The sequence below is a fragment of the Metschnikowia bicuspidata genome, assembly GCF_001664035.1.
Source record: "Metschnikowia bicuspidata var. bicuspidata NRRL YB-4993 chromosome Unknown METBIscaffold_1, whole genome shotgun sequence".
Lineage (NCBI taxonomy): Eukaryota > Fungi > Ascomycota > Pichiomycetes > Serinales > Metschnikowiaceae > Metschnikowia > Metschnikowia bicuspidata.
This window is the reverse complement of record NW_017387731.1, coordinates 5057064-5078504: the sequence shown is the minus strand read 5'-3', so window position 1 is coordinate 5078504 and position 21441 is coordinate 5057064. Positions and strand designations below refer to the sequence as shown.

Here is a 21441-nt window from a genome sequence, read left to right as displayed (position 1 = left end):
TCTCATTCTTCCTCTAATTCTTTCTCTCATTATTTCTGTTATATCTTACTTTATTAGCTCTCTTCTTATTTCTCTTTTGTTCTCTTTTTTTCTCTTTTGTTCTCTTTTGCTCTCTTATGTTCTCTTTTGTTTTTGTTGCTCTTTGTTTTTATTTGTTGCATTCCAATCATTGTTTGGTTTATATCTCTCATTTCTCCTCTGTTTAATTCCCTCGTACTATCTCAAATTGTTTTGCGACTTCTTATTCTACTTATTTCACTGGTAATTTTTTGTTGATTTCTCTAATTCTTCCCTTAATTGGTTGGATATGTTGGTCTGATCTGCTGACCTAAATTGTTAATATATTCCGTTGGTTTAATTTGTTGATTAAATGTGTTGATGTATTGCTGATATTGACTTGATGTGTTGTACTAATGTATTTTACTGATGAGTTATGTATAGATGAATGGTACCAATGCCAAGTTGTATCAACAGACGTTGCTTGTGGACTGAATTACAAATATCTCCATTTCCTTGAATTTCTTAGTATGTGCTGTGACCGATGCTGTTGTGACCTGTATTGCTCGTATACTGCTATTCCTGTGATTATCATCGCTCGTCTTCTAGTGTCTGAAGGTCATTAGCGCCATTGACGCCACTAACGCCACTAACGCCATGAAAGCTCTTGGCGTATTACTATCCTTCTTCCTTTTGCAATTTTCATGGCTTGTAAAGTGAATACTGTTCGTATGCCCTTGTCTGTCTATTGTATGGTGGCTCCATGGCTGAATTCCTGATGGTTTGGTCGTTCCGGCCCTTGGCCAAACAATGGACAGCAGCAAAAAAACTATTCGCTCCCCTCTGGTTCATCCCCTAATTCTTTTCCCGTGATTCCTACTGCTTCTTTCTTACCTCCTTCCGGTCTCACTTCATAAATCTTTCCTTCCCTTCAACCTTCCTCACGATTTTCCAATCTAATACGTTACTCCATTCTGGCAGGCCCGCAGTCGAACCCAGCCCCTACAATCGAATTGATAACAAAATGCTATACTATAAACCGATGTTGAAATCCCAAATATTTAAACCCCAATGAAAGCTAAATGAAAAATGAAAAAACTTGTGCAAAATAAGTCATGATCTTCATGTCATGATAATCACATTAATGTTGAATAAATGTGACAAGATACAGGCAAGCAAATAAGAACTGAATCGAATTCAACTGCAGATCCCATGTGATGTGGGGCGTTGATTTGGCGTAAAATCAAACTTAGTGCTTGGCTCTGAACTCCTTGGCAGCGTCAACCATGTTGGTCAACGAGGCCTTGGTCTCCTCCCAGCCTCTGGTCTTCAAACCGCAGTCTGGGTTGACCCAGAACTTGTCGGCTGGGTAAACCTTCAAGATCTCAGCGATTCTCGAGACAAACTCCTCTCTGGATGGGATTCTTGGGGAGTGGATGTCGAACAAACCCAAACCAATGTGGTTAGGGTAGTCAGAGAACTCTCTGATGTAGTTAGCATCGTCCTTCTTGGAGAACTCGATGGAAACAACGTCGGCGTCCAAGGCCTTGATGTGGTTAGGGTCCAAGTCCGAGTAGCAGAAGTGCGAGTGGATCTGAGTGGAGTTCTCGACACCGGAGGTGGCGACTCTGAAAGACTGGGCGGCCCAGTTCAAGTAGTCGGATCTCTCCTGGCCAGCTCTCAAAGGCAAGCCCTCTCTGATGGCAGGCTCGTCGACCTGGATGACCGTAATACCAGCGGCCTCCAAGTCCTGGACCTCGTCTCTCAAGGCCAAACCCAATTGCAAGGACTGGACCTTCTGCGAGACGTCGTCTCTTGGGAACGACCATCTGAGACACGTGACGGGGCCGGTCAACATACCCTTGACAGGCAACTTGGTCAAGGACTGCGCGTAGACGGACTCCTTGACGGACATGGCCTTTGGTCTGGACACGTCACCGACAATGATAGGGGGTCTCACGTATCTGGAACCGTAAGACTGCACCCAGCCGTTGGTGGTGAAGACGTAACCGTCCAACTGCTCGCCGAAGTACTGCACCATGTCGTTTCTTTCAGGCTCACCGTGGACCAAGACGTCCAAGCCAACCTCCTCCTGGAATCTGATGACGGTCTCGATCTCCTTCTCGATGAACTTCTCGTACTCCTCCTTGGTGATGGTGCCCTTGGTGAACTTGTTTCTGTTGATTCTGATGTCCTTGGTCTGGGGGAACGAGCCAATGGTGGTGGTGGGGAACAAAGGCAAGTTGTACTTCTCCTTCTGCTCGGCCAATCTGTCGGAGAAGGCCACCTTTCTGGTGGACAAGGCCTCGTTGATGGTGGCCATTCTCTCCTGGACCTTGGGGTTGGTGGTGATGGACGACTCCTGTCTGGCCTTGATGGACTTGGCGTTGGCGGCGTACAACTCGGACACGTCCTCGCCGGACACGTCCTTGGCAATGGCCACGACGGCGTCCAACTTCTGGGTGGCGAACTGGAACCAGTCGGCAATGACTGGGTCCAACTTGGACTCGTTGGCCAAGTCCACGGGCGTGTGCAACAAGGACGAGGACGTGGCGACCACGACTCTGTCCTTGCCCAACTTCGCGATGGCCTTGTTCACGAGCTGCGAGGCCTTGGTGTAGTCGGTCTTCCAGATGTTTCTGCCGTCAACAACACCGACGGAGAGCGTCTGGTTGTCGCCGATGATGGCCAACACCTCGTCGAATTGGGCAGGGGCCTTGGTGAAGTCGAAGTGGAAGCCGCTGACGGGCAAGGCCTTGATGGCGGCCAAGTTGGGTCTGACGTCGCCGAAGTAGGTGGTCAAGGTGATGGCGGGCAAGCCCTCGCCAACCAACTGCTCGAAGGTGGCCTGGTACAAGGCCTGCACGTTCTGGGGCAAGTCCAAGACCAAGATGGGCTCGTCGATCTGCACGGTCTTGGCGCCGGCCTTGTACAACTCGGCAAGCAAGGACTTGTACACGGGCAAGAACTTGTCCAACAACGAGATGGGGTCCAAGTCCAACGAGTCCTTGTCGGCCTTACCCAAGTAGAGGTAGGAGATTGGACCGAGCACCACGGGTCTGGTCTCGACGCCCTGGGCCTTGGCCTCCAAGTACTCGGCCACAGGCTTGAGGCCGGCGGCGCTGTTCAACTTGAACTCCGTGGAGTTGGAGAACGTGGGTCTGACGTAGTGGTAGTTGGAGTCGAACCACTTGACCATCTCCAAGGCCGTCACGTCGACGGCCGCCTCGGAGTCGGTGGCCTTTCTCTGCAAGCCTCTGCCCATGGCGAACAACACGTCGATGGGCTCCAAGCCAAACTTGGTGTATCTGTCGGGGATGACGTTGAACAAGAGCGACAAGTCCAACACCTGGTCGTAGAAGGAAAAGTCGTTGGACGCAATCACATCGACCCCAGCGTCCTGCTGCAACTTCCAGTTGTGGGCTCTGATCTCCTTACCCTTGGCCAACAAGTCCTCGACAGAGACCTTCTTGGACCAGTAGGCCTCGGTGACTTTCTTCAACTCTCTCTGAGCGCCGATACGGGGGAAACCTAAAACGGAAGATTGGACCATGGTGTGTTTTTTCCGGGTTTGGATGGGGGATTCCAAGAAAAAAGGATGGGGGGTAAGGCAGGAGGGAGCGTACTTGCGCCGACTTATATAGGCGGCCGGCGGAGGTGAAAAATGAGCCGACGGGGCGGCGGCCGGGCGCCTGTGTGCAGGACACGTTTAAAGCGATAGGGCTGGTTCCGGCCCCGCCACGGTTTTCTGGCCAGCCGCCGCTGGCACGTGACCAGTCGCCGCTGTGCTGCCCGTAGCCTAATTTCGGCATTGACCAGGCTGCTCAATGGCGGCGCCCGCCCGTCTGTTTCCAGCGGGGCCATGTGAAAATGTGCGGCATCCACGCGCACGTGATCGCTCAACATTGGGCGATAGCACGTGGAATGACTCGGACCGCCGCTACCGGGAACGCGCAGGCGCGATCTGGCTCGGGAGGCACGGGTGCACAGGCCCGGCACTGGCGTACTGGACAGGGCAGGAAGGAGGCAAGAAGAGACACAAGTTCAGAGAAAAAAAAATACAAAAGCACAGAAAATACGAAAGGGCCGGGAAGCCCCGGCCGCCGGGCCAGCGGAGAGTGCAGGGCCTCGTCGGCGTAGGGCCAGGCGGGCTGGTGGAATGAGTCACCGCCGGGCACCCGTACATCCCAGATCTTGCGCGTGGTTGGGCCTCGCGGCCCGCGCGCCTGCTATACGACGAAAAACCCAGGCCCCGCGCGCCCAAGTGACAGAGCTGTGGAAGGCCGGAGCTTCTATTTTCCAGGCCCGGCCAGCCTAGTATCCTGGCGAGTGCTGGTACTTTGAAAAGTGCTAGTACTTTGAAGAGTGTAAGTATTCTGGCGAGTCTAATATTTGAAGGGTGCTGGTATTTTAAAGAGTGCTATTATTCTGGCGAGTCTAATATTTAAAGAGTGCTGGTATTTTAAAGAGTGCAGGTATTTAGTGAGTGCTAGTATTCTGGCGAGTCTAATATTCAAAGAGTGCTGGTATTTTAAAGAGTGCTAGTATTCTGTAGATCAGTAATTTTAAAGAGTGCTGGTATTTTAAAGAGTGCAGGTATTTAGTGAGTGCTAGTATTCTGGCGAGTCTAATATTCAAAGAGTGCTGGTATTTTAAAGAGTGCTAGTATTCTGGCGAGTCTAATATTTAAAGAGTGCTGGTATTTTAAAGAGTGCTAGTATTCTGGTGAGTCTCTCGCACCATGCGCAGCGCTGCCCAGACTCGAATCTCCACCCAAAAAAATAAGGCCAGTCCGTGTTGCTTGTTTTGGTTTGCGCTCGAAACACACTGCTTTTGAAAACACAGCCGGCGCCATGGATCATGGAACGCAATTCCACGTGGGGCTTGCCCGGGCACTGTGCTCATTTCTCCGCTCCAGCTACAGGCTTTATGAGAGTCGCCCTGGTGCGGCTCTGTTTGCAGTGCGAATGCTCCGGCACCAGCTGGACAATGGGCGTGGCTCTGGCTCCGCACCCAGCCTGGCGATCGGGCCGTTCATTGTTTCTCGGGCTGTCTTTGCTTTTCGATTATGCTTTTCGATTATGCTTTTCGATTGTGTTTTTTGATTGTGCCTTCGATTGTGCTTTTTGATTATGCTTTTTGACCAGGCTTTTCGATTATGCTTTTCTTGTGTCCTGCTGTGTTTGGCTTTTCTTGTTTCCTGTTTGCTCTTCTGTTCCACACTGTGTTTGCTCTTCTGTTTCCCACTAATTTTGCTCTTCTGTTTCCCATTGTTCTTGCTCTCCTGTTTCCCATTGTTCTTGCTCTCCTGTTTCCTGCTGTGTTTATGCGTTTCTCGTGCTTGCTCTGGTTCTTGCTTTTCTGTTCTGATCCCAGCTCTTGGTTCACTTCTGGCTTCCCTGCTCTTCTATGCTACCTTCCTCAATCCTAGTATTCGGTGCTTGATTCATGCTCCCTTACGCGTCGCTTCCCTACTCTCATTATTCAAATCTGAATGCCTTTGGGCGTACTTCGTGTTTTCTTGTTCATCCCTTGTTTTGCTGAACCTACCCTCTTCTGTCGGTCTCCAAAGACCTCGCGTCCCTTTTCTGATGATCTGTTCAAAGACGCCGTCCACACGCCTTCCGTTCCGGGCCATTCCCCACTCGGGCACCGGCTCAGACACCTACAGCGCCGCGTACGCCCGGTTGCTACTTCTGCGTCCAGTTTCTGTATTGTATCTAGGAGTGCTCAAGTCTATATCTGGAATCTGGCCACTGGCCGGCACCGCATGGAAGGTGATTAAATGCGTGTCCCCGTAGTCTGCGCTTGGCGCATACCCCGCGGGCAAGGTCTGTGGTGGGGCCTCAATCGAGCTTACTGTCGCCAGCAGCCTTTCTCTTCTGCACCAAGTCGGCAATCACGCCGCCCGAGTGCAAGAGCCCGTAGCGGCGGAACTGCTTGATGGCCTCGTTGATCTGCTCCGCGTCCTTGCCGGCGGTGAACTCCTCAAAAAACTCGCCCTGCTTCACGAAATAGTCGTAGCTCAACACGAACTTGTCGTCGGACATGTCGCTGAGCTTGTTGGCGGGGTTGACGGGCGTGTTGAAGCCCTCGTGGTCGCCCAAAAACACGCCCAAGTGCTTGAGCTTGGTGAACACGCTCGCCTGGTGAGCCGGCACCATGCCGCCAAACTCCTTGATTTTATACTCGCGGTACTCGTCCTTGTACTCGTCGGCATTGGCGCGCTTGGAGCCGGTCCAGCCCAAGGCGATCAAGGTTTCCTTGGTGACCACGGGCTTCTTCTGCGGGCCCAAGCGGAGCAAGCGGGTCGGGTTGAACATGCCCGACCACACGAGGAAAAACACCACAAGCACCTTCACGATGTGGAAGATGAAGAAGGCGCATTGCGCGCCTATGTTCACGGGCTCCTGCAAGTCCTTGATGAACACGTCCGCGATGTGGTTGAAGTTGTACTTCTGCGCGGCCCACGAGAGCAAGTACGACATCTGGTTGGTCAAGCAGATGCCAGGCGTGGGCGACACGAAGTCGGGCAAGTCCGTGTAGAGCCACACCACCAACGCGGAGATGAACATGTAGTACCCGAAGTGGTTGAAGCGCCACACCGGGAGCACGAGCTGGCCGGGCCAGCACTGCTTGGCCACCACGTCGTCAAGCGCCACGCGCTTCTGGTATTTTTCTTGGCCGGTCTCGTACGAGAAAAGCAACGCGCCGTCTTCCGTCAAGTAGCCTGGCGCGGTCAGCACCACAAACAGCACGGGCTGGGGGTCGTAGAACAAGTTGGGGCGCAAAGAAATGGGCAAGGTCTGGAACACCTTGAACAAGTCGCGGAACACGGTTTCCGACGTGATCTGCAAGCAGTAGTCCTTCTCCATGTCGTCGTTGAAACGCAAGTAGATTTCCAACGAGGACTCAGGCAGGATCTCTTTGGGCGACATGATCGAGGCTCTTTTTTTTTTGAATGAGTATTAGGGGGCCCAGCGAATCAAGGTCACGTGTCGGCGGCGCTTTTTTGTTGACGAAGTAGCGATCTGGGCGGATGCTGTGCTAGTCAGAGGCTGGTTTCGTGAGGCAAAAAAGAGAGGTATGCTTGCTCGCGTTCTCTGCTATATGGCTGATAGCGGGCGGGGCTTGGGTGCGGGCTCCCAGTCGACGAGAGCTGGCCCCGCATTGCCACTGCCATGTGGCGGGGGAGCGAAAAAAGATAGGGCACTGACGTAATGGAAGCCCACGGGGCAGAAATGGAGGAAGCGAAAAAAAAAAAAGAGCGGGGCTCTTCAGGCGGGTTCCTGGACTGCTGGTGGTGGTTTGTGGGCATGTGTTGTCATTTTTGATGCCTTTCCAATTTTCTGCATGTTTATTGGTTTCCCCAATTGGGGCGGGAGCGCCACTCTGAAGGCGCCTCGCACTTTTGGAGTGGGGCCGTCCAATTCTTGGAATATCGCAATGGGCAACATGCCTTGAGCTCGACTGAGCAAGCAGCACCAGATTTGTATTTTCACTCTGGAAAAATTCTTTCATCCAGTCCAGAGTGCCTTGACACGGCCCGTCCACTTTTGATTCCCGGGGACACCTGCTTATTGTCGGGTCCATAGTGATAATGTCCTCCCGCATCACGTGTCGCTTGACATGCGGCAAGACAGCGATGGGCGCACAGCATGCAGGCGCGTGCCGTGAGAGGAAACCGAGCGCCCGAATGTCTTCGAGAATGCAGGCACTGAGCTCGTCTGGCTACACAGCACAGGCGGAAAATGCACCATTTTTGGGGGAATCAATTTGCGGCACAAGTGCTGTTGGCGACCCTGTTCCTGGAGTGGGATCTGCGGTCCACCTTTACTTTTCCTGCATATCTGCACATCTGACATGGTCTTGCCGTATGAGGAAACTCGTATACTAAAAACTACGCGGGCCCTGTAATCCATGAATTTGTGAAAAACAAACGTGGTCGCCTCAGCCTGAGAAGCTTTAATCAAGAAACGAGAGGGCGCTGGAGTGGACGATCCCTAGTATCAGCTAAATACCGATGGTCCCCGGAAGCGCATAGCTGTATATATGCAGCTCTATATTGAGCTCGCGTGCCGAAGCCCTGATGAAATGTTAGTTCTGTTTCCAGGGCGTTTTCTTTTCTTCTATGTGGCCGGATATATAGAACGAATATGAACACCCAGGCTATTTTGGGAGGAAAATTATGTTAAGGGGGACGTATACATTTGTCTTAATGGAGTCTGCTTAAAAGAGATCATGTAGTGTAACCTCTTGAATTGCTTCGACAAACTACTCTTGATGATTTCGCCGCACAATTATATTGGATTTTTGAGCTCTTGGTAGGCTTGAAATTACAGAACCAGCTCAGCGTGCTTTCGAATAAATTTTCTCTGCAGAACTTTGAGCTTCGATGCTTGGTTGATGTATTGACCACATGGTGAAGCCATGCTAGTACTGGCCAAGGCTCAGCTCGAAAGTATTTAGACCCTGCTAAAAGCTTACTGATTACATTTCAGCAGATTTTAGTTGACCGATATGAAGAATACAAATTTTGCACCTGAAATTTGACCGCACCTCCTTGCCAGATGATGAATCTAAAATTCTCAACTCAATTGTGAGCAGTTTCACCAACGGTCTTACAGCAAAAAGGCTGCTTGAGTACAATGCTAGATGGAGCACTTCTTATGAAAATTCTGAGTCCTGGAGAAAACAAATACACATAAAAAAATCCCCACAGAAAAGAAAGCAAAGAGCACATAACCCAATGCCCTTCGATCAACTTTGTAGCACACCCACAGAAAGAAACTTTTCCTATCAAAACCCAGCCAGCTTTTTACGGAAGAAATTTAGGAGAAACATATCAGAAAACATGAGCGAGTTTTTCCAACCATGAGAATGAAACACCCAGGGTTGAGCACACCTGACTCTCTATGCGACCTATTGACTTCAAACGCCTCATACAGCTGAGATTACACAATACCGGATCTTCATGGCTTTTGTGGAGTATATGATCCCGCTTTAATATAATATGTAGGAAATTTCGACACCATCAAAATCAAGGACGGTGCAGAAAAAATATTCTCAAAGGATTTGTATCTACCTAGCTCACCTGCAACATCTACACGGAACACTGTTCGGACGAACGGATGTATCAGCAAGACCAACTACCTCTGTGTCCAGGCCCATAAGAAAATAAATTCACAGGAATCTGGCCCCCTGAAAAAGATGAGCCTACCGGGGGCTTTCTGTGTATATGGCAGTGATATAACGTAAGGAATCCACACAAAGATCTCTGGTATCATCTCTCCTGAAGAAGATACTAGTCATTTGATCAGGTCAGTTTTTGTTCTGAAAAAACTAATCATCTTTACAATCAAGCCGCACGTATACACAATTATATGAATGTTATCATTCGTGGCTTTATGTTTACCATGTCAAATTCAAGAAGCGCCGTGAGCAAAGTGACATGATGGTCGTCCGTCAAAAAACAGTCATAGAGTTGCCAGACCTAGAATCGGGTTTCTCGTCATTGAAAGAAGACAAGCTGAATGGAATTCCTTAAAGCTCCTAGAATGTGTCATCTCAGAACCATTTCGAGACATCCTTTGTTTGTCTTTCTATCGGGCAGACTGAGAGGACAAACCGTAAACAGGATCGTAATCGAGGGCAGGGGCCACTCTAAACTTTGCAAGCTTACTTTACAAAGACTATAGGCCCATTGGATTAGAAGTGATGTATCAATAAGAATGTACGGGATTTCACCCTCTAGCCAAGTGGAATCAGACGCGGCAAGGGCGGATTCAAGCCTTGTTGCAAATGCGCACGCGGAAATGAGTTGCGAAAAAAGAAATGGGAAAAAACGTACAGCTCGACCTGCGCAATGTCACTCAGGGCTCACATGCCAGGAGGAACGGAGAATATCCGTAACTTCACGTAAATGCACGTCAGTGTCATTCTAGTCTACTCGAAAATGTCAAACATCAAACACAACCAATAACATGATGTACAATACAATGGCAAGGAGTCTTCTTGTGATACAGACGAGAAAAAATGAGAGAAGATGCGAAGGTGTAACAAGTCTTGTGTTCGTGAACAAGGCGTTCGTCAAACTTTCACGGACAAGGCGCCCGTCAGGCACTTACGACAGGGCTTGAGTAGCAGCATCCCCAAAAAGGACAAACTTTGACCTCTTATTATTCTCGTCAAGCTTCCCGACGACTCTAACATTCTTCATATTTCCTGAAACAAAAATTGCGGCTTTTCAGAATTTAGGAGTATGAATCAATCAGTTTATGTGTGTTGTTCCCGCGTGCTTTTCGGGATTTGAATCTGCCAATTGTCCGCACGTGTTTGCATATGATATGCGTATTGTTTTTGAGTAAACTAACCGCGCACGCCGTTAGAGTTATGTTAGATGTCTCGAGTCCGAGTCGTCCGAAATCATGGCTCACTCTCATAAGAGGATCGGCTCACAGGAATGACGGAAACCCCTGAAGAAACGCACCCTGATAATTGCTGTTCACCTTTTCTCTATGTCACAGACGTATCGAATCGAGACGTTCTGCTCCTTCCATAGACGGGCTGATGATTGACTAATGGTCAGAGCGCTCATAATGTCAAAGCATGTACAGATACTGAGTCAAAGCCATAATGATGTCAGGTTTCTGAATCAGGATTCTAAGGCGCAATCAGGCCAGGTCACGCTTCGATTTCCGCCACACCACGCGGATGCCGTGCCCAAAAGGGTGTGAGACCGTCCCGTAAGTGGCTGCGTACAGGGCGACATTTTTTGCTGCGTGATTTTTTCACGTAAAGAGATTAGACCGGTATACAGAAGAATGCACGGAGAATTAATGTTCGTACCAGGACATATTTTAGAAAGTATCTTCAAACAAGGTCAAATGATGATGATCATGTGACTGTTAACCTTTGGAAGGTGTATGTGGATTGAAAAGAATTACCAGGAAAGTGTCTCCACAAGATCAAAATAGTTTGGGAAATGCAAAGCAGAATCACAACCTCTTCAACGTGACTGACCCTCGGTGGACCAAGTGCCATTTTGATTGGTTGATGCATCCCCATCCTAGACTTTGTTTTAAAAACATCTCAAGTTTATCTTAAGTTGATGCATTCGAGAGTTCGTTGATGCCTTGTAAGTCCTCTTATGGCAAACTGCGAAAACAGCCAGCCAGTTTTGTAAACAAAATGGTATACATGAATAGGAGAAAAGCCAACGCCTTGGATGTGCCCAGTGCTCTCGCGTGAAATGCGCCATTTCTGAATCGGCGCAGGTCTAGTATTGTCGACGTAACTGCGCCCGCTCGCACATCATACACCTGCACCTATTCCCAATGCTGCAAGCTGCATGTCACTCAATTTAGGTGCCCATGCAGAGCTGCATATATATGGCTGCCACCATGCTATGTATACTGGCGGTTTCCTCTCTTAGTCCGTGCCTTTTCTCCCGCTCCTTGTCGCTCTTTCACTTTCCTTTCCTTCGCTGCTCTGTTTTCTTTCACTTTCACTAAAGTGCACAGAATGTTGTTGAAATCGCTCCTTGCTGTGGCGTCGTCGCTCATCGCCTCGGCCGCTGCCACCGACCTCCCAGCCATCGAAATTTCTGGAAACAAGTTTTACTACTCGAATAATGGCAGTCAGTTCTTAATGAGAGGTGTGGCCTACCAGCAGGACACGGACTCGACCTCCACCACCTCTTTTGTGGATCCTTTGACCGACTACGACTCTTGTCTGAGAGATATTCCTTATTTGCAAGAGTTGCAGACTAACGTGATCCGGGTATATGCCTTGAATGTCTCTCAAGACCACACTGATTGCATGGAGGCTTTGGCTGCCGCCAACATCTATGTCATTGCCGACTTGTCCGAGCCCGATCTCTCCATTGACAGAGACGATCCTACCTGGACTCTCGAGTTATTGGACAGATACACCTCGGTCGTGGACGCTTTCCACAACTACACCAACATTTTGGGTTTCTTTGCAGGTAACGAGGTGACCAACAACGCCTCCAACACCGACGCTTCTGCTTATGTGAAGGCTGCTGTGAGAGACACCAAGGCATACATCCTGGAGATGGGCTACAAATCCATCCCCGTGGGCTACTCTTCCAATGACGACTCCGACATCAGACTCGACTTGGCCGAATACTTTGCATGTGGCGACGAGTCTGACAGAGCGGATTTCTTTGGTATCAACATGTACGAGTGGTGCGGTGACTCCACCTACGAGACTTCGGGTTACGAGACTATCACCGAGGAATACAAGAACTTGGGCGTTCCTATTTTCTTTTCCGAATACGGCTGCAACGAGGTGTCGCCAAGAAACTTCACCGAGGTCCAGGCCATCTACTCCGACGAGATGACCGACGTCTGGTCCGGTGGTATAGTGTACATGTACTACGAGGAGACCAACAACTACGGCTTGGTGACCATCGACAACAGCGAGGTCTCCACTTTGGATGACTTCAACAATTTGAAGAGCCAGATTGCGCTGATCGACCCCTCCTACACCACCATTGGATCCGTGACCACTTCCGCCACCGTCACCACGTGCCCCACTGTTGGTGGCTACTGGTCTGCCACAACCGTCTTGCCACCTACACCCGACTCCGAGGTCTGTGACTGCATGGTCGCATCCTTATCTTGTGTGGGTGACTCCACGCTCGACTCTGATGGAATCGCCGAGCTCTTCAGCTACGTGTGCGGAGAAGTCGACTGCTCTGGCGTCACTGGAAACGGTACCACCGGAATCTACGGCTCGTACTCCGCTTGTAAAGCAAAGGCCCAGTTGGACTTCGTGCTCAACTTGTACTACAGTGCCAACGGCGAGAGCTCCACTGCCTGTGACTTTTCAGGATCGGCTTCCCTCCAGACCGCCTCCACGGCCTCCTCGTGTACTGCTATTCTTTCTTCTGCCGGGGAATACGGTACGGGCACGGTTTCTGGTACGGTCAGAACCACCACCGACTCCGCCTCCACCACCACTGTTTCTGGCTCTGACTCTGGATCTACTTCTGATTCTTCTTCTTCCAGCACTTCTTCCAGCAGCACCTCGGGCTCGGCCAGTGCTCATATTGCCTTTTCCCCATTGAACGCTGCCATGATCGCCGCGTCGTTCATGGCTGTTGGTCTTGGTTTGGTGTTTGTTTAATCAACTATGTCAAGAATAAGATTTTAATAAAAGTCCAGTTCCGGAAAGAGTTCATTTTGTTGTTGGGTTCCAGTATCGACGTGTATTAATACATGTTAGTTTTCCGCATAACGACAGAAACCAGAATGGTGGGTATAACGTAGGGGTGGTCCGTGGCATCAGGCATCATTGTCCATTACCATCTTGCGGATCTCCCAGAAGTACTCGAAATCGAAATTGCTTCGACTGCTGAGGTGGTAGCTTTCACTGGGACCAAACCAATTATGCGTTTTTCTTCTAATCTTCATTTCTTCTTTTTCAAATTTGGCCATGTGTTTCAGGCTGAGTACAAACTCCTCGCCAGCAGTGCTATTGCTCACCGCTGTACTTCCAGTGGAGTTGTTCAGAAAGGTTCTTTGGGTAAATGCGCTTACTCCACGATTATATAGCGTGGGTTTTGATTGAACTGGTTCTGTAGTTGCATATTGTGGAATGTCATTTGGTGTGAGGTCCGGCAAATCATCAAAAACATTTTCCTGTTGCTCGTCAATAGCATCTTTGTTCACCCATCTTAGATTTTCCGGGTCATAAACCATATTCCCTTTGACGGTGTCCTTCTGATGCCGAAACTGGTCGACCGTTATCAAACTGGGCTGCTTTTGCTTTTTGTGAGAAGGACCATCGTCCTTATTTTCATCAAAGCGCAAGAGATCATGTTCGTTTCCTTCCCAGAGTTTTGAGTTCAGATTAAATTTCATTTGCTTGTTTCCAGTGAGCGAAGGGACAGCAGACCTATGGTTTAGGTATTTCACAATACCCACCCCTTTCCTGGGCGGTTTATCGTGATGTTTTGTGCCAGAGGACTTGGTTGGACTTGAACGTAGCTGGAACTGTTTTTCCGAAATCTCCATGTACTTTTCTAGGAGCTGCTTTTTGCGTAGCTCCATGTTATAATCCAACAAGTCTTCTCGTGATTCAGAAGGAGGCTGCTGGTTTCTTTTTATGTGGAACGAGGGCATTCTGTCTAACTTCCTGATGATCTTGTTGTTGTGGTTGAAAAGCGGGTGTTCAGAGGGCTTCGCCCGCAACGTACCAGCAAGATCCATAGAGGACTTGAACTTGGTGGGCTTCGATGCTTTGAGTGATCTTGGAAACACGGGCATGCTTGCCTTCCGCAGGAGGTCACCACTAGGAGCCACTGGCTTCGTGTGAAAGTGCAGGAGCTTATCCTGGCAGATCATGGAAGGAAGGACATCGGCAAAGCCGTCTTCGAAAGTCTCGAAGTCGTCTTTCGTGTACTCATAGTCGATGGTGGCATCGTTTTGCAAATGGTCTTTTTGCTGCCGCAGAGGCAGATGGCCATATAAACGTAGGTCTTTGAGCTTGAGAGTGTTCACCTCGTCTGCGGCCGGATCTAGGAGCTCATTGTTGTTGTGCTCGGTATGGCTGTTTGTGTAGCGGCGGTACAACTCGTCATCCTCGGCCCGTGCCTGCTCCTCCATTTGCTGTTTCCGCTGGATTAGGACTTCCCGCGCCCTGGTGGGGCCAGCGGTTTTCTTTGATACCCGCGTTCCGTCGCTGTTGTAAATGCCGCTTTCTTCCTTGCCGAATATATCGTCGATTTCCTCGAAATCCTCGTCGTTGATTTCGGTGATGTCCGTGTCCGTGTCCTCGCTGAACTCACTCAACGACCGACGTCTAGTCGGCGAAGTCAAAGAGGCGGTTCCGGGCAGCAATCTGAACTCGGTTCTCAAAACCGCGGGCGGATGGGTTCGGATGGCATCCCTGATGTCCTCGTCAAATGAGAGATCCTCGTCATCTTTTTCTACGAACCTAGCTAGGCCTCTGATTGGATCGCGATATCCTTTGGCGGATTCACGTGGTATACTCTCACTGACGTTGGGGCTGATTCCGCGCGCAGTGGCTGGCATTTTGAGCGTGGCAAACTCGTCGAGGGGCGAAAGTATGTCGCTGTCTGCTTCATCAAGCTGCGCCAAAAAACTGCCGTTTTCTTCACCAAACCCACCGCCAAAGTTGTCGTTGTGATCGTTCCATTTTTGCAAGCGGGCCATTTTGCCACTGATCAGGGCGACTCGATCGGGTGGCATGAATAGTTTGCCTTGTTGCTGGATGATTTTGGTTGAACGATCTGACGCTTGTTTTCCTGTAGTGTTTCGCACGACGTGTATGTTGATGTGTGGAGAAAGTGGTTGCGGGTGTTTTGGTGATGTCAGCAGGCGCTGTCGCGTTCTTCAGTACAGGCACTTCTTTGCACAAGCAGTGAGACCCGATTTCATTGCAAGCGCGCTTCTCGTGAGATGCGCTTTTCCAAAGCAGATTCAACAAAAAAAAAACATCACAGGGCATTCGGTGAAATTTTCACTTGTGACAACCGCCAGCAAAAAAGTAATGCCTTCAGCCAGATTCGAACTGACGATCTCCTCATTACTAGTGAGGTGCCTTACCAACTTGGCCATAAAGGCTTGGATGCAAGCAAAAATGGGGGAACAATACACAGCCTTAAGTAAACCTGTCATGTCATGTACGTATTTAGTTTTGATAGTTCTGCCGACCACTATTTTTCTCTTACTTGAAATGTTTTGGGCTGCAAATTATTGTGATGTTGCAATCTATAATAGGTTTCTTCTACCAAAAAAAAAAAAAAAAATCTTCTCTATAGTTTTTGTTAGTGGTGGGGGTTTACATCCCTCCAATTACACTCTATAATATGAGGTTTCTTTGAAAAAAGAATAGAGCTTGCGCCTAAAATGACATTTTTTGGTTTTGTTAGATCTTTCCAAGGCACATATATTTCTAAAAATTCCCTGTCTGTCGAAATCATTGCCGGTCGCCTAGACTTTATTAAAATTTTTACACCTCAACAATCAGCTACCGTACAGCTGCGTCATACAATGTTATGTTTCTTAACGGTTAAGGTACTTGATGCCTTGAAAAGCTGCTCTCTTTTTGATGTCTTTCGTTAAATAGCCTTTCCCCCACTGGTTACAATAGGGGAAAACATCAACCATGATCAAAGACTAGTGTGATTAGTGTTCGAATCATACACTAGTGAGTCTTCGAATCAGTGAAAGGAAAATTGTTTGTGAACACAGCTTGGGAGCTCAAATAAAATCCAGAAAGATCAAAGTTATATGTGACAGACTTGGGTCCACTAAGACTATCTAAAGAAATTTTTGAGTGTACAACAGAGCTAGAATGGTACTATCTGTGTCAAAGCGTAAAGCAATGATCTGCTAGTCCCCTTGCTGAATTATTCAGAGTAATTCCAAATCTGCCATCAAGCAAACATGGTCAGACGGACACGTCCCGACTGCTGGCTGTGAGAGCCGCGACTTTCCTATTTCAGACTTTTTGGGAACACGGAGCAAAGCCAAGACTTTTATGTTGCTGACTTTGGCAAATTCTTCCAAGGCATCTATTCCAGGGCTTTGGCTTATTTTGTTATCCTGTAAAACAAAGATGTAGTCTATAAAGCTCCAGATCTCGGTCAGGGAGATGCCTCTGTCAGCTAGATCATAGGCGATGGAGTATAGGGAAATCAATTTGTCGTATACTCTTTGGTGTGAATTGATAAGATCATTTCTCGTTTCCATAAAAGCTTCATACGGGACTTTTGAAGCTGCTTTTCCATACTGTTCTTTCAGTGGACACGGTAACTTGGCCGGCGAAAAAACAGGATCAAATTGACGCGAATTGAAGTCTCCGCATATAAAAGTGTAGAACAGGAACCGTGGCTCCGTTTGGAATCTTATGTACTCGGAAAAATTCTCTGTTTTTTTGATAAGAACCAGTGCTTGTTTCATAGGGTCGTTTTGTTTGTGAAGAGACGCAGATAGGTGTGTTGTGCCTATAACAATTCCTTGCTTGGAAGGTTTGGTGTGGCCACGCAAGAACTTTTCTTTAAACCCCAAACATAAAAGAAATATTGCCCTGTTTGATGATTTTGGTGGGACAATTTCATTGATAGCATGCTCGTCATAATTGGAGAAATCATGTCAGATTTCGGTGAACAAGTCATGCTTGAAGCATATACCAATCCCATGATCCTTTGGACCTACGTACACAAACGACAGCTCATATCCAAGCCTAAAGAGTTCTTCTTGCCACCAAGCGTACTCAGAGTCGTTTACTGGCACCTCCTGAAGACAAAGGATATCGGGGTTGTACCGACCAACCTCACATAAAAGCACTCTCTCCCTGAGCCTATGGGGGAAAAACCCGTCCAAGACCCAACTCTTTTTTTTACCTAACGTGTAAAGCACATTATATGTCATTATTGAAACCTGCGGGCCTCGAGAGTACTTAACACCGCTCACTTGGAGCATATGTCGGTATAAATATAGGGAATATAGTCTGTCATCTATATAGGGATCCACGCGGTCATGCGTCCTTTTCGAAGACCACAGTTGCAAAAGCATTCAAAGGTATAAGGAAAGGATCGTCCGCTATGACGTGGTTTCCTATGCTGAAGTTCTCGGTAAGCTGGACAGGATTAGCGACACGTAGTCTACACCTCAGTCCAATCAGAGCCACGTTTGAGAGAATTGCGACAATGTCCAAAAAGATGATATGCTACTACAGGCACCCTGTACTGCTAAGAAAATAGCTGATTCAAAAAAATGATATATCTGGATAGTGTGATATAGAATGGAAGAGATTAGCTCGAGCGTTTCCATGCAGACCGTGTGATTCTTTAAGAGAAGGGATCTTTGCATGCAGTGACGCACGTATGCTTCTTGAGAAATCCGAATGTCGTTTCCGTTAAACAAGACTTTTCGTGAGACAGGATAACAGTACATTTCTGAAATTCACTTGGACATAATTGTTCTGTTCTTGAAGGGAAGGAAAAACTGTCGCTCGTTTTTCAATTGACAATTTGGGGTTCGGCTGACAGATCTACAAAGGCTTTAAAAATCAAATACCCCACCTACTGTTGATAAAACGTTTTCCAAAAGGTTTGAATTACATAATGGAGATTTCATACAAGCTAGATTTGATGAATGAAGGTGTGTCATAGAGGAAGGCCTTCTTCTTCAGACACGCGTCTTTCTTCTCATGAGCTTCTATGAACCTTGTCGTGTTCACCGATATCATCTTGTTTCTAATATCTTCTTCAACAACATGCATGTTCACAGTTCAAATTTGTAAACATCAAGCAAAGAATTTCAGAGAAGCTTGATTTCCCTGGATTCTCAATGTGAAATGTTTTTTTGCTCGAGCCATTTAATTCAAGATTTAATGAAAATATAACATTCACTGAAAATATAACATTCACTGAAAATGAACATTGAGAGGACGTATCGTATGGTTCTCTTGAGAACGGTTATCTGACGTCACATCTTCCCAATAAATTATTTCAAAAATGAATGCCCACTGTCGGAATCGAACCGACGATCGCCTCATTACGAGTGAGGCGCCTTACCACTTGGCCAAGCGGGCTTGTTAATTTTTCCAAGCTAATGAGCCAACACAAAGTATAGTTTATAATGTCTCAGGTTTATAATCTCTTGTTGTTTAGTGGCATATTCGAAAATAATTGGGTTCGCATTATTCCGAACAATATTTAATCCAGGTATCTAAATAGCCAAAGCTCATCCTTTATATTTCCCAATCTCATGGCGTAACAATGCCCTATTCTACAAGATCGAAAAACCGCCAGTGATCACGTCCTCGCATCAAGAAGGTTTTAAGGCCTCATCACAATGAGCTGTTCTTGATGTCTCTATACCTTTCCCTAATATCGTTTTTGCGAATCTACAGCAATTGTGAAACATCTAAATAGTGGTGGCAAGAGCTGAACATTGCCGAACCCACGAATATTCATGAAATACTGGCCCCAGTCATGAATATGACTTGGTTCATGACGACCATTGTCATGGTATACACTCAATAGCTGAAGAGTCTCAGAAAGAGAGCTTCTTAGTTCCCCTTTGACAACCTGAGTTGAAGCAGCTTTTCCTACACATTGATGGCTCCTTAAGTCCGCTACAACCATCGGAGTTGAAGCTACTACTACAGGAGACCTACTTAGGAGCCGATGACGTAATATCCAATACGTAAACAGATACGGGCCATGATGACCGTCCAGGCCGTGACTAACGGAAGAGGACGGGCCGAGCTAAGACACTCGGTATGTATCGGGAGCTCTTTAGAGCATTTTTATAAATTGTTGTATAGTTTTGTTCCTCAAATCAGATGATTATAGCAAAAAATACAATTAAGAATCAAATAAGACATTTAAAGTATCTCTAAAATGTCTAAAAGCACTTGTACATCTTTTTATTTCTTGAGCTAATGACCGCAGATTACCTAAATGAGCAGTTGATTTAAATTTTCCAAGATCATTTGGGAGAGAGATGGAGTTTTTATAAGGATCTTGAGGACACATGCTGGTACCACGGCAATCATACTTGTTTTATGCAAAATTCTAGATATTATTCGATTTTTTTGTTCAGATCATGGCGGTGTGTACCAAATTATTTTTGTCAGATCTTTCGAAAATGATTTTGCCTCCTTTTTTTTGTATCCTCCGATTCAGCTAGTATGAGTATCAGCTAGTATGAAAAATCATACCAGCAAACATACATGCCTTTAGCATGCTATCTATCAGGGTTCAAAAATCAACCTTGTTGTAAGGCTATTCTAGAGATATTTACATCATAATGAACGCCACCATTGTATAGCCATCGTTGCCATTTCAAAGCAATATGCAAAAACAATGCAAATGTTAGGGACTTCACGGGACATAGGCGTTATGTATTACTATTTGATCACTGGTCTCTAGAACTCTACAGGAGTTCTATTCCACCTTTATATACTTTACCCAGAGGTCACGTGGACGGAACCTTTAGAACTCGAAAGAATATTCTATGAGTTGTCTAGAATGATATCTGACGGAACTCACAGTAATGGAAGTGCATATAGCCATATATGCGCTTACAAGGACCATCAGTGTCAAGCTGATACCAGGGACCTTACAGCAAATATCTTATCATTAAAAAAAAACAAAGCTTTCCAGAAATACACTCATACTGCAGTTTTAACAGACAAGATTAATTCACACAGGGATGCATGAATTTTAAAGATGCCGAGAAAAAAAGACCATATTTGACCCATAATGAGACAAGCACGGCACTTTGTTAGACAAAAAGATTTCCGAACACGTTGGAAAACAAGCTGAGGCGTTTCTACTCGAAATTTCAAAGTATATGGAAAACTGGAAGAGTTAATGTCACAAGAAGAAAGAAATAACGTTCCACTCATATCTCACCCAAGAGCTGACGATCCTTTTAAAGCAGATTTACTTTTGTCTTCAAAACGCAGGGTGCTCACTTTTATTCCCCACTTTCGTCATGACATTGAGACCTTGACATAAAGCCTGACTTCATCTCCGACCGTTACCTTTTTGGGGAACTAATCAAAATCAAAATGGGTCGTCACCACGACTTTTAAGATACACTCGATGACGTGGCGAGATGCACGAAGGAAGCTCCCAAATCCTCTCCAATCATCTAAGTTGAAGCAACTCCTGCAGAAAATTTATCCTAGGAATCGATGACGTAATATACAATACTTAAACAGATACGGGACATGTGTCGAAACTTGGCCCGCCCCCTTCCGTTAATCACGACCTGGAAAGTCCTCTCCGCTCATATCTGTTATCATAAAGCCCCTTTGGTGTTGGTCATCAGTTCGTTGACGATTTTCGAAATATTAGCGGATTGGGCAAAAAGAAACCGTTTCCTATAATTGTCGAAGTTTAAAAAAGAAATGGTCCCTAGCAGGATCGAACTGCTGATCTTGGCGTTATTAGCACCACGCCTTAACCAACTGGGCCAAGGGACCCTTTGATGTTTCGTTGTTATGATACGACATGAGCCAGATTATAGATTCTGGGCATCCTGTATAATACGAAGGACGAAGAGTCTAAACATTCCTGATCGGGGTTACCCCTCACCTACTGTATAGAAGGGTTCCGAACTATAAAGGAGCGTGAGGCTGAGACATCCCTGAAGAAGGATAACACTTTTTAGACATCGAGAATACGACAGATAGACTAGGCCTATCCACTAAGGCTGAACTATCTATAAACCGATCTACTCGTAGTTTAAGAGACAGCTCCAGGCTGTTTCATAATAGTTGGTAGCGCCGCTTAGTTACGACCATGGGAGAAACTACAATGAGCGCAAAGACAAATAAAGACACGTCGACCTTGACCTTCAACCCGACAATGTACTTCAGCGACGCAGAACAAGACCGGGCCGCTCAAGAATATTTGAGTAACATGAACCG

General features: G+C 47.1%; 5 protein-coding genes and 3 non-coding genes across 8 annotated transcripts; 1 reads left to right on the top strand and 7 right to left on the bottom strand.

The window, feature by feature from the left end:
• Positions 1 to 1063: 1063 nt before the first annotated feature.
• Positions 1064 to 3572, bottom strand: MET6 (5-methyltetrahydropteroyltriglutamate-homocysteine S-methyltransferase). Its single transcript, XM_018855687.1, has one exon. The coding sequence runs from the start codon at positions 3548 to 3550 to the stop codon at positions 1247 to 1249; it is 2304 nt and encodes a 767-aa protein (XP_018714903.1). The 5' UTR covers positions 3551 to 3572; the 3' UTR covers positions 1064 to 1246.
• Positions 3573 to 5843: 2271 nt separating this feature from the next.
• Positions 5844 to 6935, bottom strand: METBIDRAFT_37532 (uncharacterized protein; the record flags this gene model as incomplete). The annotated part of the gene is made up of 1 exon (XM_018856883.1): positions 5844 to 6935. One exon carries the CDS (start codon positions 6933 to 6935, stop codon positions 5844 to 5846), a length of 1092 nt encoding a protein of 363 aa, XP_018714902.1.
• Positions 6936 to 11574: 4639 nt separating this feature from the next.
• On the top strand, positions 11575 to 13089 carry PHR2 (1,3-beta-glucanosyltransferase; the record flags this gene model as incomplete). Its single annotated transcript, XM_018855023.1, has 1 exon — positions 11575 to 13089. A coding segment is annotated over one exon (1515 nt), but the record flags the coding sequence as incomplete, so codon positions are not given.
• A 218-nt stretch (positions 13090 to 13307) lies between these two features.
• On the bottom strand, positions 13308 to 15059 carry BFA1 (Bfa1p; the record flags this gene model as incomplete). The annotated part of the gene is made up of 1 exon (XM_018857020.1): positions 13308 to 15059. One exon carries the CDS (start codon positions 15057 to 15059, stop codon positions 13308 to 13310), a length of 1752 nt encoding a protein of 583 aa, XP_018714900.1.
• Positions 15060 to 15538: 479 nt separating this feature from the next.
• Positions 15539 to 15611, bottom strand: METBIDRAFT_t38. The gene has a single exon. It is a non-coding gene; the product is annotated as a tRNA-Thr (tRNA).
• A 792-nt stretch (positions 15612 to 16403) lies between these two features.
• Positions 16404 to 16952, bottom strand: METBIDRAFT_10558 (uncharacterized protein; the record flags this gene model as incomplete). The annotated part of the gene is made up of 1 exon (XM_018853799.1): positions 16404 to 16952. One exon carries the CDS (start codon positions 16950 to 16952, stop codon positions 16404 to 16406), a length of 549 nt encoding a protein of 182 aa, XP_018714899.1.
• A 1564-nt stretch (positions 16953 to 18516) lies between these two features.
• METBIDRAFT_t37 lies at positions 18517 to 18588 on the bottom strand. The gene has a single exon. It is a non-coding gene; the product is annotated as a tRNA-Thr (tRNA).
• Positions 18589 to 20920: 2332 nt separating this feature from the next.
• Positions 20921 to 20994, bottom strand: METBIDRAFT_t36. Its single transcript has one exon. It is a non-coding gene; the product is annotated as a tRNA-Ile (tRNA).
• Positions 20995 to 21441: the final 447 nt, after the last annotated feature.